General features: G+C 34.5%; 2 protein-coding genes across 2 annotated transcripts; one reads left to right on the forward strand and one right to left on the reverse strand.

Moving 5' to 3' along the window:
- On the forward strand, window positions 1,564–15,107 carry LOC105155970 (lon protease homolog 2, peroxisomal). Its single transcript, XM_011071968.2, has 17 exons — window positions 1,564–1,872; window positions 1,993–2,108; window positions 2,374–2,482; window positions 2,571–2,740; window positions 4,852–4,943; window positions 5,108–5,287; window positions 5,364–5,447; window positions 6,374–6,501; window positions 7,021–7,222; window positions 7,312–7,518; window positions 8,580–8,710; window positions 9,728–9,941; window positions 10,316–10,618; window positions 10,789–10,983; window positions 11,528–11,773; window positions 14,289–14,390; window positions 14,656–15,107. The coding sequence occupies exons 1-17, from the start codon at window positions 1,766–1,768 to the stop codon at window positions 14,737–14,739; spliced, it is 2,670 nt and encodes an 889-aa protein (XP_011070270.1). The 5' UTR covers window positions 1,564–1,765; the 3' UTR covers window positions 14,740–15,107.
- On the reverse strand, window positions 16,016–19,256 carry LOC105155971 (protein TORNADO 2). The gene is made up of 2 exons (XM_011071970.2): window positions 18,655–19,256; window positions 16,016–16,478 (listed from the first exon to the last, which is right to left on the reverse strand). Exons 1-2 carry the CDS (start codon window positions 19,150–19,152, stop codon window positions 16,161–16,163), a joined length of 816 nt encoding a protein of 271 aa, XP_011070272.1. The 5' UTR covers window positions 19,153–19,256; the 3' UTR covers window positions 16,016–16,160.

Consider the following 20,305-nt stretch of genomic DNA (forward strand, 5'->3'; position numbering starts at 1 on the left):
TTAATTGGTACTGTTAAACAAAAACAAAATACTCTCCAAAATCGAAAGTTTGTATGTCGTTATTCACTATTTAATATGAAAATAAAAATAAAAATATTCAAACCGTACACATAGTATTACTCTTTTAATATTCGAACCATATGAGAATGTGTTTTTGTATGTGAGAATAAGGATAATTTTTATTACATATTAATCTTATAGAGCTTATAAGATTTTTGAAAAAAATTAGAGAAGTTAACTTTTTTTCAAAAAACTTATAAGATTCAAATCATCTTATTTTGAAATCTTATAACATATTTTTTTTTAAAAAATAGGCCAAATACTTTTGGAGCTTATAAGCTCTCTAATATCTTTTAAGATATTTTGAGAAGTTTATAAATTTGGCCAAACACCTTTTAAATCTCTAAAGAGAGAGAGAGAAATCATTCTAAAAAGAGAAAACGTGATGAGGAGAAGCCCATCACCCCACCCTCGTCTTCTTTCCCCGTTCGATCTTTCAACAACCACATAAATTCCTTTGCCATCGACCCCTTCTTCTTCAACACTGACAAAATCAACCACACACATTTAAACAAGGAGATGATCTGCAGTCAGTCAAATTGAATTCATGCGAAAATCAAATTTGAACTTTAATGTACTGCATAGAACAACATTGACGATCCTTGTGAAGAAAATCCAACACCATAGACACCGGCAAACCATACATGAAAGAAAGGCAAAGGGCACTGTGCTGCTCGGGACAGTTGTTGCAACAATTGAAATGAGTGTAGCACCTGACTCCTAAGGATGTAATTCCCGTTAAAAGTGAGGGTATGTTGGGAAATTCATGCGACAAAGTTGAGGACATAAAAAGAGAGCAAAATACAACCCCAAATCGACTGTTTTTTTCGACTTATAATCAGTCACAGTTATTCATGATTAGAACCACCTAAATTTATGACCCAGTATCAGGCCGACCTACTCAACAACGAACTGATCAAAATGTTAATCAACATATCACTATAAAGGATTATGAAAGATATCACTTCTTATACACTAAAGTAAATATACCAGAGGAAGAATCCATCCAAGCACTTTATTTAACTACTAAAGGAATATGTGGTGTTGGGCTCATTTTGCACACCCAAATTAAGTCAATTTATCCATTGAAAAAAGGTGGAGGCTGAATTTAACAAGTGGTCTTCACTTTAGCCACCATTGTCCATTCAAATATAATAAACAAAAACATTTGATCATGAGGAGAGAGAATAGAAAAGACAATGCACATTCAATCATCCACACAGTTGAAGTTGTCTAGTTGTTCCAATTATTAAGAAAAACCTGTCTGAATTAGATGTAATTGTAGTTTCTTTATGACTAAGATGTAATTGTTGCATACAATTGATGTTATTATATACCCATTATTTAGTTATTACATCAGATATCATTCTTATTGATTATAAGTCATACAATAAAGTTGAATACAATTTATTCATTTACAACGTCATAATAAATCGGTATATATTTTTTATTAATATAATATAAATACATTTATGGTACAATATATAGTTGAATTTGATCAAAGTTAATCGAGAGTAGTACTTTCGTTGCCAAAGCGCACGACCACCTCTTCTTTTTCATCACTTGTCCGATTTTTGTTTCTCCCTTCATCTCTTCCTACTAATTTCTTCCCCGCATCCTTTTCTCAATCAATTTAGCTTTAATTTTCGTCACAAAATTTCTGTTATTAATTCCTGTGTGAAAGGAATAGAAGCAGACGGTTGGTATGGCGGAATCGGTGGAGTTGCCGGGTCGACTCGCAATTCTTCCCTTCCGGAACAAAGTATTGCTGCCTGGTGCAATTATTCGTATTCGATGCACTTCACCCAGCAGGTACCTTCTGTTTTTACGTCCAATTCTTCTTGCCGGCTGAATCTTATGATTCTTTTTAGTTTCCTCGTTATTCTATTTTCTGTATTGAATGAAGATTACTTGTGTTTGTTGTGGTGCTAGTGTGAAATTGGTGGAACAAGAGTTATGGCAGAGGGAAGAGAAAGGACTAATTGGTATTCTGCCAGTTCGTGATGCTGCTGCGGAGTCTCAGTCTGCAGCGTCCACACTGGCTCCAGGTGATTAACTTACACGCTGAGTCTGATGGTCTGAGACAGGATTTTGTTTCTTTTTTACTGTGGTGGGGGGTCCAACATCTGACCTGATTAAGAGAATAATTGTGGGACCTGGTGTAGTATAGAATGACTCCTCTGATTATTGAGCAGGTTTCTGGTTGAGTCTTGATTAGATAATTTGTAACGTAATAAAGATGATGATCATAAGTAACCTTAGTAGCAGTATTGTGATTATGATCTGATGAGTTGTTATGGAACTGTCTTGAAGGCGGGGGAACTAATTTAGGAGAAAGAAGCTCCAAAAATCAAGAGGAAACATCCGACTCCCACAAACATGGTGGCAAAAATCAACAGGAAGTTATCCACTGGCATAATAAGTATACCTGTGTTACTGAAGCTGAATTCTGTTTTCTGTGTGTGTTGCTGAATTATGTTGGTCACTGGTGATCTATTTTTGCTTTCCAGAGGAGTTGCTGCCCGAGCTTTACATCTGTCAAGAGGAGTGGAGAAACCAAGTGGCAGGGTCACCTACATTGTTGTTCTTGAAGGCTTGTGCAGATTTAGTGTGCAGGAGCTGAGCACGAGAGGAACGTATTACACCGCCCGCATCATTCCCCTTGATATGACGAAAGTTGGTAAAAATCTGTAAAATTCTTTGTTTCATGGTGCATCTATAAGGACATAAATTTGGTGAAGAAATACTCAAGTTAAAACCAACCTAATACCAAGAAGCACAGGCAATCCTCTGCTGGCTTTTACGTAGTCATGTAAGAAAATCATGCATAACAATGTTGTCCTTGAATGGGGGTTTAGAAGAAGTAAAGTTGTATGAATTAGTATAGCTGCCCTCTTTTTTCATTTAGGTTACTCTCAGGAAATGAAAGGTCCTATGTGCTTCCTTTACTAAAATGTATAGGCATGCTAAGATTTTGCAAATTTCAGACTTTGCATGATAAATGCCCATAAGTGGGTTCTCTATCTTTCGATATTGAAGCTGTCATTACCTGATCCAAAATTGTCTGTTCCCTGAGAAATTCTGTTCTTGAGAGGATTTTTAATCTCTTCAAATTGTGTTGCTTGGGCTGCCTCTGTGACTGTAAGCATAAATGGAGGAAAGAAAGTCATTGGAGTTTCACAGGTTAACCACCTCTTCTTGTTGCAAGATGTTAATGTTATTATGTGAGATGAACAAGAAAATAAGTGGGTGTGACGTAGTTCATCAGGTTAATTTGCATTGGTGTTTTACTAACTCATTGGAAAATTTGCAATCCAGATCACCAGGGTGGAAATTGAACTAATTGAGCCGCTCATATTCTTGCAGAAACTCTTTGTACAACTAGTTGTTAGTTTTTTTATTCATCAAAGCCTCTGGTGCACATCTCTAAATGTTATGTCTATTGGGATCAGTTAATTGTTCAAGGTTTGGAGAAAGCTATTCAACTGACACATTGAAGAAAGTTCAACTAATGAGGAATCACTATGGAGGATTAATGGGCTAAAAAGGTTTGGAGAATTGGAGAATGACTCAACTCAGTAATACAACAATTACTTGCCAAAGCATTTTAAATGGCAAAGAAGTCATAAAATTATCCAACTTACATATTGTAGAATATTCAACCAATGATGAGAGTTAGCAAGAATTCAATTTTGAGGACTGTACAGTTACTTAGCAGTGCAGCAAGGATTCGCGAGAGCCTTCTATTTGTTTCCCAACTAATCCCCCATAATGGAATCCTTTCTATCACTCAATTAGGGCATTGGTTGAATTTTCTTCGTCCCGTACATCAATAAGTTTCTTAGCATCTTTTATCAAGATGCTGGTCAGATGCAATTTTTAGTTTGAAATAATTAATTGGTGATGACATGGTTCATCCAGCTGATCTGCCTTGTTTGTGTTGTTGTTTTAGCGTTGGATAACATGTAATTGAGGTCACCTGGTTGGATGTGGAACTATGCTTATTAATACTCTTCCAACCTATATAGTTTAGTTTGTGAAACCCAGAAGCATCTGATGGGAAGTTCTGAATTTGCTAGCGGTGCTAAGTTAGTTGGATAATGGAAACATAGCTTTAAGACAACTGGGAGAAGTTGAGATGAAACTTTTGGTATTTAATCCGTTATGCTACAGTTTTTCTATAATTTAACTTAAATTATTCATTATCCAAGGACATAAAATCTATGTGATCCATCTCTAATGGCATTTAATCCTCTTTAGCATTTTTTCTTATTAGAAAGTGTTGTGTCTAGTGAAGTCTGCTTTTGTGCTTACCATAATATAGTTGATGAAAGTTAACAGTCACAGATTTAATCTTTAGCGTTGCTGTTATTGTACCAACTTTTAGTGTACTGGCAAAAAATGAGAGCAGAATATAGGTGTTGTGTAAAGATTTATTTCATGCATTTACCAACCAATATTTGCCAACCTGGATGACCCTTTCAATTAAAGGTTCTGAAACCTTTGACGGGAATGAAACTGAATGCTTGCACTCTGTTGTTTTCTTTATTTCTCGGCACATATTATACATGCTTGTATCTGTGGAATTTAATCATTTTTCAAATTTATTCTGTCTGAGAAGGGATCCATTGAATGTGTTATTTTTTCTTGCACTGACAAGTTGTCTGATATCCATATCTTTGCATTTTGATTTCTCTTGCCGCCATCTATGTTGGGAAAAATCATCTTCGACATTGAGTGTACAGAGCTTTATCAAGAGGCTGATTTAAAACCCTGTGATAATATTTCCAGAGATGGATCAAGTGGAACAAGACCCTGATTTCATAGCGTTATCCAGACAATTCAAGGCCACAGCGATGGAGCTCATCTCTGTTCTTGAGCAGGTAGCACTTGAGGTTTGGTTTTAATGATTGGTTGTTTAATATATGCTAAAGCATTAGTGAGGAAGTCATGAGTTAGTTGAGATTAGACATAGATTTCAATACTTTGCCTTTGCCCACTTACAATTGATAATGGTTGCTCTGATTTGAGTTATTTCTGTATCTAGAAACAAAAAACAGGAGGGAGGACTAAAGTTCTGCTGGAGACGGTTCCTGTTCACAAATTGGCTGATATTTTTGTCGCTAGCTTTGAGATTAGCTTTGAAGAGCAAATATCCATGTTAGATTCTGTTGATGTGAAAGTGAGGCTTTCAAAAGCTACTGAATTGGTTGATAGGCACTTGCAGGTATGCAGCCGACAGGGTTTATACATTTTAGGATCCTGTAGAATAATGAGTCACGGTAATTTTGCTTGCCTTGTAGTCAATTCGTGTAGCGGAGAAGATTACGCAAAAGGTTGAGGGACAATTATCGAAGTCCCAGAAAGAGTTTCTACTCCGTCAGCAGGTCCGTATTTTTCACGAATATTGAGTATTTCAGATTTCTGTGAACTGAAAAAGAGAAAGCTCCTCTGCCTGCAGAATTTTTATTATATATTTAAATTTCTCTATTCTGGTGCTTCTGTCGTGCATCTTTAGCTTCTGGGGTTGCATGTTAGATGTTTCTCAAATGACCTGCTCAGCTTCTTAAGGATTCAATCCTGTGATCCAACCTATAAAATTGAGATTGAAAAATCCCAATTCTGCTTGACGTTGGTTTTCCCATGCTTTTATATCTTTTATACGCCATGGAGATCATATGTTATTTTTGAGTTCTACCTGGGAAATGTTATCCAGCTTTATAATCTCCATTCATTCTGCATATTGGTTTTCATTTTTTCAATACTTTTGGCACCAGCAATCTGATATACAATGAAGAAGTTTTGTTAGATATTTTTCGTTTTTATTGGGACCAAAGAAAATCTATTAGCAATTTGTTGACAACCATTTACGAAGACAAAACTTGTAATCCCCATATCTCTTGATGCTTCCTCTTTATTATAATTTTCTTTTGTATCAAGATGAGTGTTTCTGCTATATGCATTGCCCTCCTTTTGCGTCAAAGGCTACTGGACTGATCTACCATAAGCTAGATATAATGTTTTGTTACTTTTATATGGGATGTTTTACCATCAGGTAGTGGTTATGTGGTTTCAGTTCTAGAATGTGGCCCTTCGCCAAATTAATATAAATACCACCTCACTTAACTGGGGTGTCACTTTTGTCTTACTTGGTAACTGTTGTGAAAAACCAAGTTGAATCCATGTTGCATGAGAAAAATGATTTCAGATATTTGATTTCTGCACCTGAGAAAAGCACCTTCCTTTTCTGACTTATCTGGCATTCACTAGACTCTGATAGTGTGCATAATGCTTTTTTTCGGACATGTACCAGATGAGGGCTATAAAGGAAGAACTTGGTGATAACGATGATGATGAGGATGATGTGGCTGCTCTGGAGAGGAAGATGCAAGATGCAGGGATGCCAGCAAATATCTGGAAACACGCTCAGAGAGAATTAAGGTATAAACGCACTAGGGGATTTTATAGAAGAGATTTTCATTATTGATATCCAGGTTTGGTATCACTCTAGCTGTAGAGAACCATAGTTGTTAAGCTCTGTGATTAACAATCTTTTTAAGCTTTCCACTCCACAGCTTTCTGAGAGATGCTCACTAAATTTATCAAAGCATTGTCTTACATTGTGGTTGAACTAATGGAGCCAAGTCTATATTTTTCATAGATTTTTTTGTAAGTCATGTACCTGGCACATCTGATTCAATTCTTAGAATACTTTCTAAATTCATATTATAAATTGCTCGTAGTCGAAGCATATGCAGTTTTGCTTGCTAGTCTTAAGCAAGACTTTTCACAGGTGTATCTTCTACAAACATGATCATATGTTTTTTTGTAGAGTATACGTGGCACCATAACAATCATCCATGAAATAAACTTCTAAATTTCTATTTTATGATTCCATATTCTGAATTTTGAACATAGTGGAGGTTTTCTTTTAATTTCCAAATTAAATTCTTATATCAGGAGACTTAAAAAAATGCAGCCTCAGCAACCTGGATATAATAGTTCTCGTGTGTACCTGGAACTTCTTGCTGACCTTCCATGGCAAAAGGCCAGTGAAGAACGGGAATTGGATTTAAAGGCTGCAAAGGAGCGACTTGACATTGACCACTATGGTCTAGTAAAGGTCAAGCAGAGGATAATTGAATATTTGGCCGTTCGCAAGGTTGACTTCTTGTTACCATTTTGTGCTTGATGTTTCCTCATCTAATAGTTGTATATGAAACCCGAATCTCTCTCAAACATGTCATGCAGCTGAAACCAGATGCAAGAGGACCAGTATTGTGTTTTGTTGGTCCACCTGGTGTTGGAAAGACTTCTTTAGCTTCGTCAATTGCCACTGCTTTGGGCAGAAAATTTATCCGCATATCCCTAGGTGGTGTTAAAGATGAGGCTGACATTAGAGGCCATAGGCGTACATATATTGGTAGCATGCCTGGGCGCCTTATTGATGGACTGAAGGTGAGAACTGATCTTACAGAACCTTTCCTTTATGTTGCTTAATCTGCAGCTGAAAGAAGAGCGAATTCTGGGCTCTTAGCTTGTATGAGGTAAGAGGTTTATGTGTCTTCTGTGGGTATGCATCTTATTTTGTGGCTGCAGGTAGTAGATGAATGAGTTTAGTTGATCTATGGGTGCAAGTTCCTATTACTCTTGTTTCAGCACTCGAACAAAGTTAGTGATGCAAGTATTTAAACATAAATCACCTAGTGTATACGAGTAAGAGAACTAATTGCATGTTTTGCAATGAAACGGCCAATGGAACGCCATTTAGAGAAACATGGGTTGCTTAAGAGTGGTCAAATAAACTTTTTTTGATAATTAAAGTTGGCACTTTTGAAATAGTTGACATATCTGTTTGATTAAACAATTGCTTGTTACGATAGGTATATGATTGATTTTGGAGTGATTTCCTCCATTATTATCCTCCACTTGTGCAACTTCACCTATACAAATGAGAGAATGAAAATGTTCTGGCTCTTTGGGCATTTTTGCGTGTGTTATGCAAAACGGCCAGACCTTTGCACTGTTTAGTATGGCCTTTCTTTGAAATTAATATGTTTATCTTGGTGTAGTTTTTATCAATTTTTTAAAAGGTTTATTGATTTGAGAGTCAGGGTTTGCTTGTTGCGTATTGACATTTTCATGCTTACACTAAATGTGCTGTCCGCCATCTGAGTTTTGGACATTTCTGCTTCAAAGGGGATAGAAGCTAGAGTCTCAGTTGCTCCATCTGTGTGTTAACCTATCTACATGTCTTTCAGTAAAACTATACTCATCAGGTAGGTTGGTTGATTAAGCAGCTTAGTTGCTATAGAATATTTTAACTATATTATGTGCTTGTTTCTTCTGAATGATTTCATAGGGTAGTAGTTTTGCACGGCTTCAGAATTCAGAACCAATGTCCTATTTTGAATCAACCTTCTATTTTTGGATTTTGTTGAAATTGGATGAAAGATGATAATTATCTAATTTTATACTTTTCCTGTTTGTGAAGTTCAAGCATTCTTTTGATTTTCTAGAGAGTAGGTGTTTGCAATCCAGTTATGCTGCTGGACGAGATTGACAAAACAGGTTCTGATGTTCGGGGTGATCCAGCTTCGGCGCTACTTGAAGTCCTTGATCCTGAACAGAACAAAACCTTTAATGATCAGTATCCTTTCACTATCTATTTTTGGTAAAAGTTTTGATAATATCCAGACAATATTGACAAGCTATTTTTCACATAATTTATCATGCTGAAATATCTTCTTGTTGCTTGTCATTATATTTTTAGTCTTAGGAAATGTATGGCGCATTGTAAGGGTTGCTCTTAAAGTTTACTTTTGGTGGCTGGAACCTGGCATTGTCAAACCATATGAAATTTCTTGTGCAATTTTAACATGAATTTTTATATCTCTTAATCTGTTTTCCATCTCCTTTGTCTTGCTTTTGCCCCACCATGGACAGATGGTTATGTGTGTGGTTGGAGAACAAAGGTGAACAGGTAGAGTCAGTCAGGCGAATTATTGCCATTTTTTATAATTTCTTAGAGAGAAAAACATGATTAAGTGAACAGATGAATATTTGCCACAACCTTCTGGGCATAGTTTAGAGGCGCGCCTCTATGAAGCCCCAGCCCTTTTGGGCTAGAGATTGAAAAAAACTGGGCGAAAGCCCAACCGCTATTTCAGCTGATTAATAAAAAAATTCAAAATATCTTGCAAAACGGGTGAAATCAGAAATTAGGTTTTCTTCTTTGCTAAAGAAGAACAGCAGAAAACGTAAAGAAGAAAAGAGATAAAAGTGATCAAGAGAATAAAACCAATGATGACGAGATTGGGAAAGATTTGGATTTTAATTGATGGATATTATATATTTGTGTTTGTTTTATAATGATTATGGAGTATTTGTTTAATCGTCTTGCATGTTTTGAATTCTTTAGTTTTTCCTAAGATGTATTATTTTGCGAATTTATTTTATGGTATGATTAAAATTGTATCTAGTGTTTATATTTACTTATTTGTGCATTATTGATGTGAATATATATATTGATGTATGAAATACATAATTTATTTCTGTATTTGTGCGCCATACTATAAAAAAGCATGCTTCGTCGTGCGCCGTGTGCCATTAACAACTATGCTTCTGGAAATATATTACTGATGTGATCCTTGATTGAAGTTTTTAGCTATTTGAATGTGCCATTTGACCTTTCGAAGGTTATTTTTGTGGCTACTGCAAATAGAATGCAGCCTATTCCTCCACCGCTCTTAGATAGGATGGAAGTCATTGAGCTGCCAGGATATACACCTGAAGAGAAACTTAGAATAGCAATGCGACATCTAATTCCACGAGTTCTTGACCAGCATGGCTTGAGCTTTGATTTCCTTCAAGTTCCTGAGGTATAGAAGTTATCAAGCAATTGTCTTTCTGTAATATTATGATGATGCTAGATATATGATTATCCGGGGATATTGCATATGGGTTTGCCTTTAATAGATGGTTCAAGTTGCATGCTGCTTTATGCACATTATTATCAATGCCAAACAATTTTATTACCACAGATGGTAAATAGTTTGTCTCTGTTGTCATTTCTTTTTGCAGTGCATTATAATATTTAATACATTTGTGATTTCTTAGGTGCTTAACACTTTCTTATATAGAATTTATTATTAATATTAAGCTAGAAGTATGTTGTCTGTTCAACAACCATTTTTAGGGAGTCCTTTGTACATGTTATCCAGAACCTAGTCGATCCTTCTTGATTTTATGGTAGGCCATGGTGAAACTTGTCATTCAAAGGTATACTAGAGAAGCTGGCGTGCGTAACCTGGAGAGAAACTTGGCTGCCTTAGCTCGTGCCGCAGCTGTCAGAGTCGCCGAACAAGATCAGGCTGTGCCACTTAGCAAAGATGTCCAGCGGTTAGCATCACCATTGTTGGACGGTAGACTTGCTGACGAGGCTGAAGTGGAAATGGAAGTAATTCCAATCAGTGTTAACAATCATGATATATCAAATGCATTCAGGGTCACCTCACCTTACATTGTGGATGAGACTATGTTGGAAAAAGTACTTGGAGTAAGTAGAATTATCTTCAAATTTACCAGTTTAACTTATTGAGTTTGGAACCCCAATCACTCGGTCAAAAGCTGTTTGTTCTGCTATTGTACCTATTTGTCTTGCCTATCTGCTGTGTAATTTTTTACAAATAAGGATCGATATAATTCTGTACATATGCTGAATTTCAGCCCCCAAGATATGATGATAGAGAAGCTGCTGACCGTGTTGCAACTCCTGGTGTATCTGTCGGACTAGTATGGACAGCCTTCGGTGGGGAGGTTCAATTTGTTGAGGCTACTGCAATGGTGGGAAAAGGTGATTTGCATCTCACAGGCCAACTTGGGGATGTTATTAAAGAATCAGCACAAATCGCACTGACCTGGGTAATGGTTTCCATTCTTTGATTGCACATGCTGATATCAGGCGCCTTAAAAATTATCATACTTGTCTTGAGGATTTGTCTTGTTCAAATGTGGAGATGAGGTTCAGGTACTAGGAAGTGTTGCAACTTGCCATCTAAAAACTGTGGTTATAAATGCTTTTTCTTGTATCTCAGAACCAAATTCCAACTTTTCTGGAGCCCACCTCTGGGGATTTTGTGTACTATCTCAACTTTCTTGTGTGAGGCACGGTTATGAGTGTCTCTTGGGCTTGAGGTAGCCTGTCACTTAAGGTTATCATGCCTGTTGGAATAGGTGATGCTTGAATAAAGCAATGTTGACTTGCCACTTAAACCATTTAGAAGTATGCTCCTGTGAAGTTTTGATGTAAAATGGAAACCAAGTCCAGTCTCATGATCCGATAATTGCTTGGGATAACAATACTGACTAAGTGCATTGTGAATTTTCATTTTCTTCTAAGAGAAGTTGCATTTCTGCAAGGTAAAGTTCCTTTTGTAATGATTCGTGGTTCTCTCTTCGTATATAGGTCAGAGCAAGAGCAACGGAACTTAAATTGGCTACTGTGGAAGAGAGCAATCTCCTCGAAGGCCGAGATATTCACATACACTTTCCTGCTGGGGCTGTACCGAAGGATGGGCCCTCAGCTGGTGTCACTCTTGTTACCGCACTGGTTTCACTCTTCAGTCACAGAAGGGTTAGAGCAGACACAGCTATGACTGGGGAGATGACTTTGAGGGGTTTAGTGTTACCTGTAGGTGGTATCAAGGATAAGGTATGCTTTCTACTGCTTTTACAGGGCTAATTTTGGTTCTGCTAGTGTAACCCTCTACTTTGTAATGTCATTAACTGAGTTTATAGTCAAAGGTCCCTACAGACATGCGAGGTGCATGCTTCAATGTTTGCCTTATTGAAGCGCATGGCCATACAAATGAATTAGCAATAATTCATTAATTTGGCATATATTAGTAATTTTAATTTTAATTCAGTAAGTACAATTATAATTTGCTTAAACAAAAAGAAACTGCAAAATGAAATAGGCAGAACAAGAAAGAACAGGAAAAGAGGAAAGGACAAACAAAAAGACAAGAAGAAGAGGAAGAAACCAAAAAAAAAAAGAAAGAAAGAAAAAGGAAAGAACGAAGGAAGAACTAAACAAGAGCAAGAAAGAAAAGGGAAAAAGTAGGAAAGAAGAAGAGGAAGAGAAGGAAGAAGGAAGCAAGAAGAAGAAGATAAGAAGGAAGAACGCAATATCAGGGGCTGGAGAGAATTACCATGAACGGGGCAGAAAGCAAACAAGGGTTTTGGCTTTTATTCTCTCTTTTTCAGAAACAAACTTGGTAAACTTCTTGGGGAACTGTAAAAAAGACAGGTTGCACCAGGCAAAAGCACAGAGCAATGGATGGAAAATGGAGCTCGACTGGTGCCTTTAGCATGCCCTTTAAGTGAATTACTAAATAATTATAATTAATTGTAGAAAATCAAGTAATTAGTCTTTAAATTTATATTGATTAAAATGATAACTTGATTAGGATTAAATGTTATAACTAATTAATTAAACAAATGAAAGAATTACCTGATAGTTTTATAAATTTTTATTTTTCCTTTTCTTTTTCTTCTTCTCTGTGGATTCACCATTTCCCCCGACTCCAATCCCACCGAACCACACCACCTGCCGTAGCCAGCTACTCTACCCCCACCCCATGCTACCCTTTGCCACACCCTGAATTGCACCAAAGCTTACCTCCAGGGTACCTCATGTCAAACTCAATTTCTTTGTTCATCTGTGTGGGCATGTATGTTCATGTTTGTTGCCTGTAGGAGAGAAGTGTAACAAAAGTTATGAATTTTAAACTTGAAAGTTGTGGGTTTTTGTACAATCTTTTAGTTTTCTGACAGACTTTTTTGGCCTATTTAGTGGAGGGTAGGGGCACAACATCCGCCGAGCTGGCTTGATTTCGTGCTCAACTCAAGCTCGAGCTCCATTGTTTATGTTTATGAGCTCACGAGCTCACCTCTCTTATTTCTTTTTTTTAATATATCTTTTTATATTTTTAAATATTATTATACATTTAACTACATATTCAATATTATATCGAGTTTATATTCAGAATTCACCATATATTAGAATTATTAGTCAATATCTCATGTTTTAATTTTAGATAATAATAAATATGGTATTCTTTTTTATATTATCTAACAAAAAGCTTAATCGACAAGTTAGCAAGTTTTGAAACATTTTTTGTATATTATTAATTAATATAATGCATATGATTTTTTTATTTATAGTTGCAATATCCTCTAGAACAAAGTATATTTGTTCCAAAGTTCACCATATATTACAATTATTCATCTATATCTCATATTTTAATTTAGATGATAATAAAATATGGTAGTTTTGTTATATTATGTAAAAACAAACTTAATCAACAATTTAGTACTTTTTATAATTATTTGGTATATAAATATTTAATATAATGAAATAATGCATTTTCTCGTTATATTTTAATATCCACTACAACAAAAATGCATTTGTTTCAAAGTTTCACCATATATCAGATAAATTATTAGTCAATATCTCATTTTAATTGTAGATGATGAGAAATTATGGTATTTTGGTTTATATTATCTAAAAACAAGCTTAATTCATGGCCGTTAATTTCCTTTTCATCACATTGCTTCTTATCGGGCTTCTTATGAACATTTTGTTTGTGGTGCTCATTCTCTTATTTGGATTTTTGAGTAATTATTCCAGACTGTAAAGTAGTCCATATTTTTTTTATTGTCCAAATTTTCTTTGAGGCAAAAACTAAAATAATAAAGCTCGAGCGCATGAGCCTGTTTGTGAGCTCGGCTTGTGATTGACAAGCTCAAGCCTGTTAAATTTCGTGGCTCGTCGAGCACGAGCTCAAGGGAGTTCGAGTTTGAGCTTGGAATTTTTGGCCGAGCTCAGCTTGTTTGCTCCCCTAGTGGACGGGCAAGAAGGACCTTATACCCTCTCTGGCTAATTTTTTTATGGAGATCACTGACATGGAGTATAAGTCTAATTATGTAAAAGGCAGGAGTCATTTTGTGTAGTTCCAATAGTTAAAAGGTTTTTGTATATCCTAACGGTTAACTACACCTAGATATAGTGTTTATATATCCTAAGGGTTAAATATACTCGGACAATGTACACGTTGTAAATAGATAAAGTCACTTATTTTACTTTCACTGTTGAATAATTTGATGCATCATTGCTTACCATTATACATACTTTTTATATTATTACTTAATTAAGCACTATACAGGTTTTAGCAGCCCATCGCTATGGAATTAAGAGAGTTATTCTACCAGAGAGGAACTTAAAGGACTTGGTAGAAGTGCCTTCAGCCGTACTCTCCAGTCTGGAGGTAAAAATCTTGAACATCATGGTTGTGCGTTTAGTAATTCTTTGTAGCCATGTAGCAGCTTAGATTTTACTGATGAGGGAATTCTCACATTTCTGTTTATCAGTGTTACCTGGAATCTATTTTTTAAGCTTCTTACTTCTGTTAGACTGAGATCTTATTGATGTATCAGTTGACAAAAGCTAGGAATCGAATTGTGAGGTACGAATAATGAAATCAGAAACGAATGGGCATCTAATTCATTTTTTATGATAAATCTTGTTAATAGATATTACTTGCAAAGCGGATGGAGGATGTGCTGGACCAGGCATTCGAGGGTGGTTGTCCTTGGAGACAACACTCAAAATTATGACCATCCTTGCAGCTGGACAAGCATCTAAAGATCGCCCTGCTTCCTTTTCAGACCACAAAGTTGGAGACTGACAACTGAGTAATTGTGTATGGCAGAGTTTCTGCTGATGAAGTCAAGATGGGGCAATTAACAGCTGCTGGAACTATTGACGGGACAACTTTTGATTCATGCTATTGTAACATTAACCTTGGAAATCTTTCCCACTCTTTCTTAATCTTGACGGTACTATGTTTGCAAGAGCGTACAGCTTTTTCTTCCTCTTTCATGTTGATACAAGTTTTCTGTTAATAGTCGTCCCGACCCTTCCCTCCTTAACGCTTTATGATGTTTGTTCTTTACAAGGTTTTATACTCAGTTGACGTTGAGGTTCTTCATTCCAAAATACGACGGTTTAGTATGGGGTCGTCTTCAATTACCTTAATTGAGAAACACCTCTGCAGCTCTCACACGTCATGTCTTATATGTCAATCATCCACCCCAAACAACTCTTTGTAAACAGTGAAATATCACATGTATGTTTTGCTTTAACGACATTTCATATATTGATGTTACCATAACGTCTACTTCGTCGAATATTATTTCATCTAATAATCGAAGAGAAATTCTTTCAAAAAGAAATAAAAATGTTTCTTTAAATCAATTAATTAGGAGACATGAGAGGCCCATCCAGACCCATGAAAGCATTATTTTTACTGGCAACTCGCACACTTTCGGCGCCTTCCTCGAGTTAAGGAATCCCACTTTGACAAATATTGCTTTTTTTGAGAAGCATTAATCAGAGAGTCAATCAGAAATCAATGCTGCTTTTGCAAAAGATCAAAGTTGAAAATCTTGTCGTGTGTTCACATGCTGCTCTTTTTGCAATGTACCAACACCTAACCTTTTCAAATTTGGACTATAAATTGGCCACATTAAGGCTGTAATAACCTAGTTATAATTTACTCTATAATCTAATCTCCAGTGAGACAGAAAAGGATAGTTAGTTTGATTGGTATGAGATTTTTCGTAAGTATGTGCTGAGTGTGATATAATTTAAATAAAAGTATAAAAATAATAATTATTGTTATGTAATTTATATACGATATATTTTTGTGTGAAGTATAGGACAAAATTTTACTCTACGATTGGAGTTTATAACTTTAATTGTTGTTACAATTCTCTTTCGAGATAGAAGTACAAAGCTACTTTCTCGCAGTTTATATATATTTTTAAGCAATGAATTTTATTCGTATTCTCTATCAACGAAATTCGTAAAAAAAAGGGGTTTTACTATGTATTTCAGCTTGCAACATAAAATCTTTTTTTCCCGTGGCATTAACTTTCTCCAAGTACTTAATAATGTATATAGTTCCAAGTAACAAGCTAGAATTCACAAACAATAAAAATCTCCAATCTTAGCTCAAACAAAGCCCAAATTCCTGTTAATTGTAAGGATTTCCTTGCTTGTATTTCCTAAAAAGCTCTTCTGTTTTGGCATTTCTAAAAGCACAACATCCAACTAAGTAAACACAGATCAAAGGGACGAGAGTTAAGAGCAAGATGATGTCTGCCCTCCTCCACTCCTTCTTGATATTGGCCAGCAGTCCTGCTTTGCATGAATTGCATGAATAGCAAAGCTGTGTTTGGTCATTGCTCCACTGCAAGCAGTCCATATCTGCTGCTGTGTTTATGGGACTGATCCAATATGTTGGATTCACAAACGTGTACCCACATTCTGTCGGCGGTTTACAGCATCCTGACTGTACGTACACTTCAAACACTCAGAAATATTGATCACTAGTTAATTAGTTTGCCATTTTCTTTTTGGTTTTTCAACATCTTGTAATATTATGTGTAATTTAAAAGAGTTTATTAAACTATTGAATTCATGTATTCAAATGAACAACAGTTTTCCAAACAGTGAAAATATGCTTGTTCTCATTAAGTATTTTTATAGATAATGTTTTGGATCATTCTCATTTCAATCATTACTTGTTTATATATATATGTATGCATACATATAAAAGATTTCAATCATCATTTTATAAATTAATAATATATTTTCTTCATAATGAGATGACATAGCATCACTAACAATTCTAAATCAATGAAAAGTAGAGTTAATTACACTTAGACTCCATTTGAAAATGCGAAATTACACTTTTCTCCAAAGAAGTTTGAAATTACACTTACATCTCTTTTGAAAATTGTTCATTTACACTTGACACCCTCTGTCTAGGATTTGGATAAAAAATATCAACCCTAACAAAAAAATTCATAAATTTTCAAATTTGCCACCCATTTAATATTTTTATGTGTATTTTTGTACTTATAAAGTGATAAATGTAATATATATATGTGGAGTGGGGTTAACATCATGAAATTTTTTTTATTAAGTACAAAATTATTACATGAGAATATTAAATGAGGGGTTAAATAAAACTTTATATAATTTATTTGTAACGTCAACATTTTTCGTTCAAACTCTAACAAAAGGAGGTCAGGTATAAACAATGAACTATCTGATAGAGTGTAAGTGTAACGTTGGAAGTTTTTTTTAGAGGAAAGTGTAATTTTTCATTTTTAGAGGTGATCTAAATATAATTAACTCTAAAAAAATATAATTAATAATTTATTTAAATAAAAAATTATTTGTTTTGAAACAACTAAAATAATATATATAAAATTTAACACTAACAATATAAAATACTATTTTATGGACTAATAAATCCAAATATAAATTAGAAAGTGAGAAAGGCAAGCAATGGTATATAGCATTAGTTAGGACAAGTATATGTGCACATGTATTGGAGATTCTTTATATGCTTAATTAAGTTAGTGTAAATTAACATTGACATCATCACCACTCTAAGAATCATTTGGCAAAAATATGATAAAGAACGTTAAGCTTAACAAGCTTTGTGATCATGCCAACTAATTAGCTGACTTTGTAAACTTCTTCATATTACAAATAAATAAATAAATAAAAGTCTTGTAACAATTAAATTTTTGCATGGATATGTCTGTTGTAAATTTCCAATGATTTTTGCTATAACTTACAACGAAGTTGTAATCTTTATTTTTATTTTTTATTTAGAACGCGTTCTAGAGGCTCTTGATTACAATTTTTTTGAAAAATATTTTATAAAATATTTTGCACTTATAAAAGCATAAAGTGTGGTGAGTTTTTTTTTTTTTTTTTATACAATGAGTTTAGAATATCGAAAAATAAAATGTTACGTATTTATAAGCTCTCCTCCACAAAGTAAAGAACTTTTAACTTATTTTACAAACTTCCTTAATTTTATTATTACTATTACTTACAAAAATTGACATTAATGGGAATTTTTCTAGTGCAAGCCATTTTCTACATATCTCAAAAATGTTCATATTCTAAAAATTGAAAACAGAAAAAACAATCAAAATCACATACTTTCTCAAGTAGAGCATGTCATCAAACAATCATCCATCATTTTATTATTATTATTAATTATTGCATAAACAAGGTTAATACAAATTTTTTTATAAAAAAAAAAAGAAAATAAAATAACAATATGACCATCTAAATTTTTTAAAAGATCTCACTGTCTTTCACGTTAAGGGGTTCTTTTTTTTTCCCCCTAAAAGTTGGAAGCATGCATTTTGTTTTATTTTTATTCAATAATTTTTTATTTATATTTCACCAAATACTTCACTCATTTATTTTTCTCCTAAACTTGCAGCTTTCTTACCCTCACCTTCCATCTACTTTAACTTATTATCTCTCTCTTTCTTTTAATATTTGATTTATGCAATTAAAAATATATTTTGAAAAAATAATAATAAACTTTTAAACATTTTAATTTATTGTGCATGGTCGTTCGAGTGATTTTCACAACAAGCTCAAAACCCTCTAAACAAAGCTGCTAAAACCAAATAAGGCAAAAGTGGTCGCACCTGCAACGGGCTGATATGAGCGTTGAAGAAATCCTGAGCCATACGATAACTCTGGTTGAGCTCCGCGCACATACTGCTTGAGCTAAGACAACTCCTGATCCTATCCCACTTGTAAGAACTCCGGACCCTTCTTCTCAGCCACCCTGAGAAATCATCAAGACTGTACTCCAGGTAAGCTCGACTCGGGGCTGGATGTCCCGACCCTCTAATGGTCACCATGTACACAAAAACCACCAAGCATGCAAGAAGCACAATCGCAACAAGCATGGCAATGAGGTAGAAAATCAGCAGCCAAGGAATCCTCCAAAACCCTCCAATGAATCCAGCAAGAGCCACGACCAGGATAAGCACTCCAAGAATGATAACTGGCCATTGTAGGATTTTCACACAGGAGTTGTCGGCCTCTGTGGCGAGCCAGATCCCGGCACCGATGATGGGGATGGATAAGATCATGGCGACAAAGTTTATGGCTCCTATGACATTGCTGCTCAGGGCCATGGTTGGGGAAAAGGGCAGTTCTTGGAGTTTGAAGAGTGAAATATGGGGTTGAGATTTGCCTTTATGAAGGAGGAGGTGGTTTTGGTGCCAGCTACACTTAACTTCTGTTACTTTTGGATTGGATTTGTAGAGGTGGTAAAGTAATGAATTAGGGATTTATTTAAATCGGGTTTAATAAAATTTATCTCCACATGATATTATAAATTACCTACTTATAAAAAATAATAGTAATTTACTCCCCCGTATTATTTTAAATTAAAGTAATTTACCTCCTTTGTTTAAAAACATAAATTGTTGCATCTTAAAATATACAGAAGAGTAAATTGCTATATTTTAAAAAATATAAACAAGATAAATATTATTTTTTAAATAAAAAAATAATTTTCTTATTTATAATATCACAATAAATATATTGTATATTTTCCCATATAAACCGGTTGTTTGTGGGTCCAAAATTTTTGAAGTATTTGGATGGTAACAGGGTGTAAAGAAGGAAAAGTAAAGACGAGAAGAAATTCGTTGCTGCAACACAAGTTTGTGTTCTGTCAGCACTTTGGATTCCTTATTAAAATATAGGACAAATTGTTCAAAATATTGAATTATTAACAATAGCAAAAAGCTCCTTTATATAAATAATGATCTTCAGTTAATATAAAATCTTACTTAAATTTAGAGTTGATATCTTATTTTTAAAAATCGACACACTAAATTCAGTTTCCGTATATAATTTATATACAAAAATTATAAAATATATTTGAAGGATATATGTACAACATATACATATACATATGTACGGGTAGCCCCAGCCGCTACCTTCCCTTCCTTTTCTAGCAATTTTTACTACGATATGTTTTCTAAATATCAAACTTAAAGTAAATCATTTTTATGAATATGTAAATATGCACATAATTCAATACTGTTGAATTTATATATACACACACATGTAATCTCATCATCACAACAATTATTTTTATAATATCATCCACAAAATTATACATATATCTATCGAATATCACAAAATAAAACTGATAAAATTAGTTCACATATCATAAATCCAAAATGAGACTATTTTTATTGATGATGAAGAGAAAATCACATACTAATCCGACATGATTAAAGTACAAAATTTGAACCTAACTCTTGATGAGTAAAT

The sequence above is a fragment of the Sesamum indicum genome, linkage group LG2, assembly GCF_000512975.1.
Source record: "Sesamum indicum cultivar Zhongzhi No. 13 linkage group LG2, S_indicum_v1.0, whole genome shotgun sequence".
Taxonomy (NCBI): Eukaryota; Viridiplantae; Streptophyta; class Magnoliopsida; order Lamiales; family Pedaliaceae; genus Sesamum; species Sesamum indicum.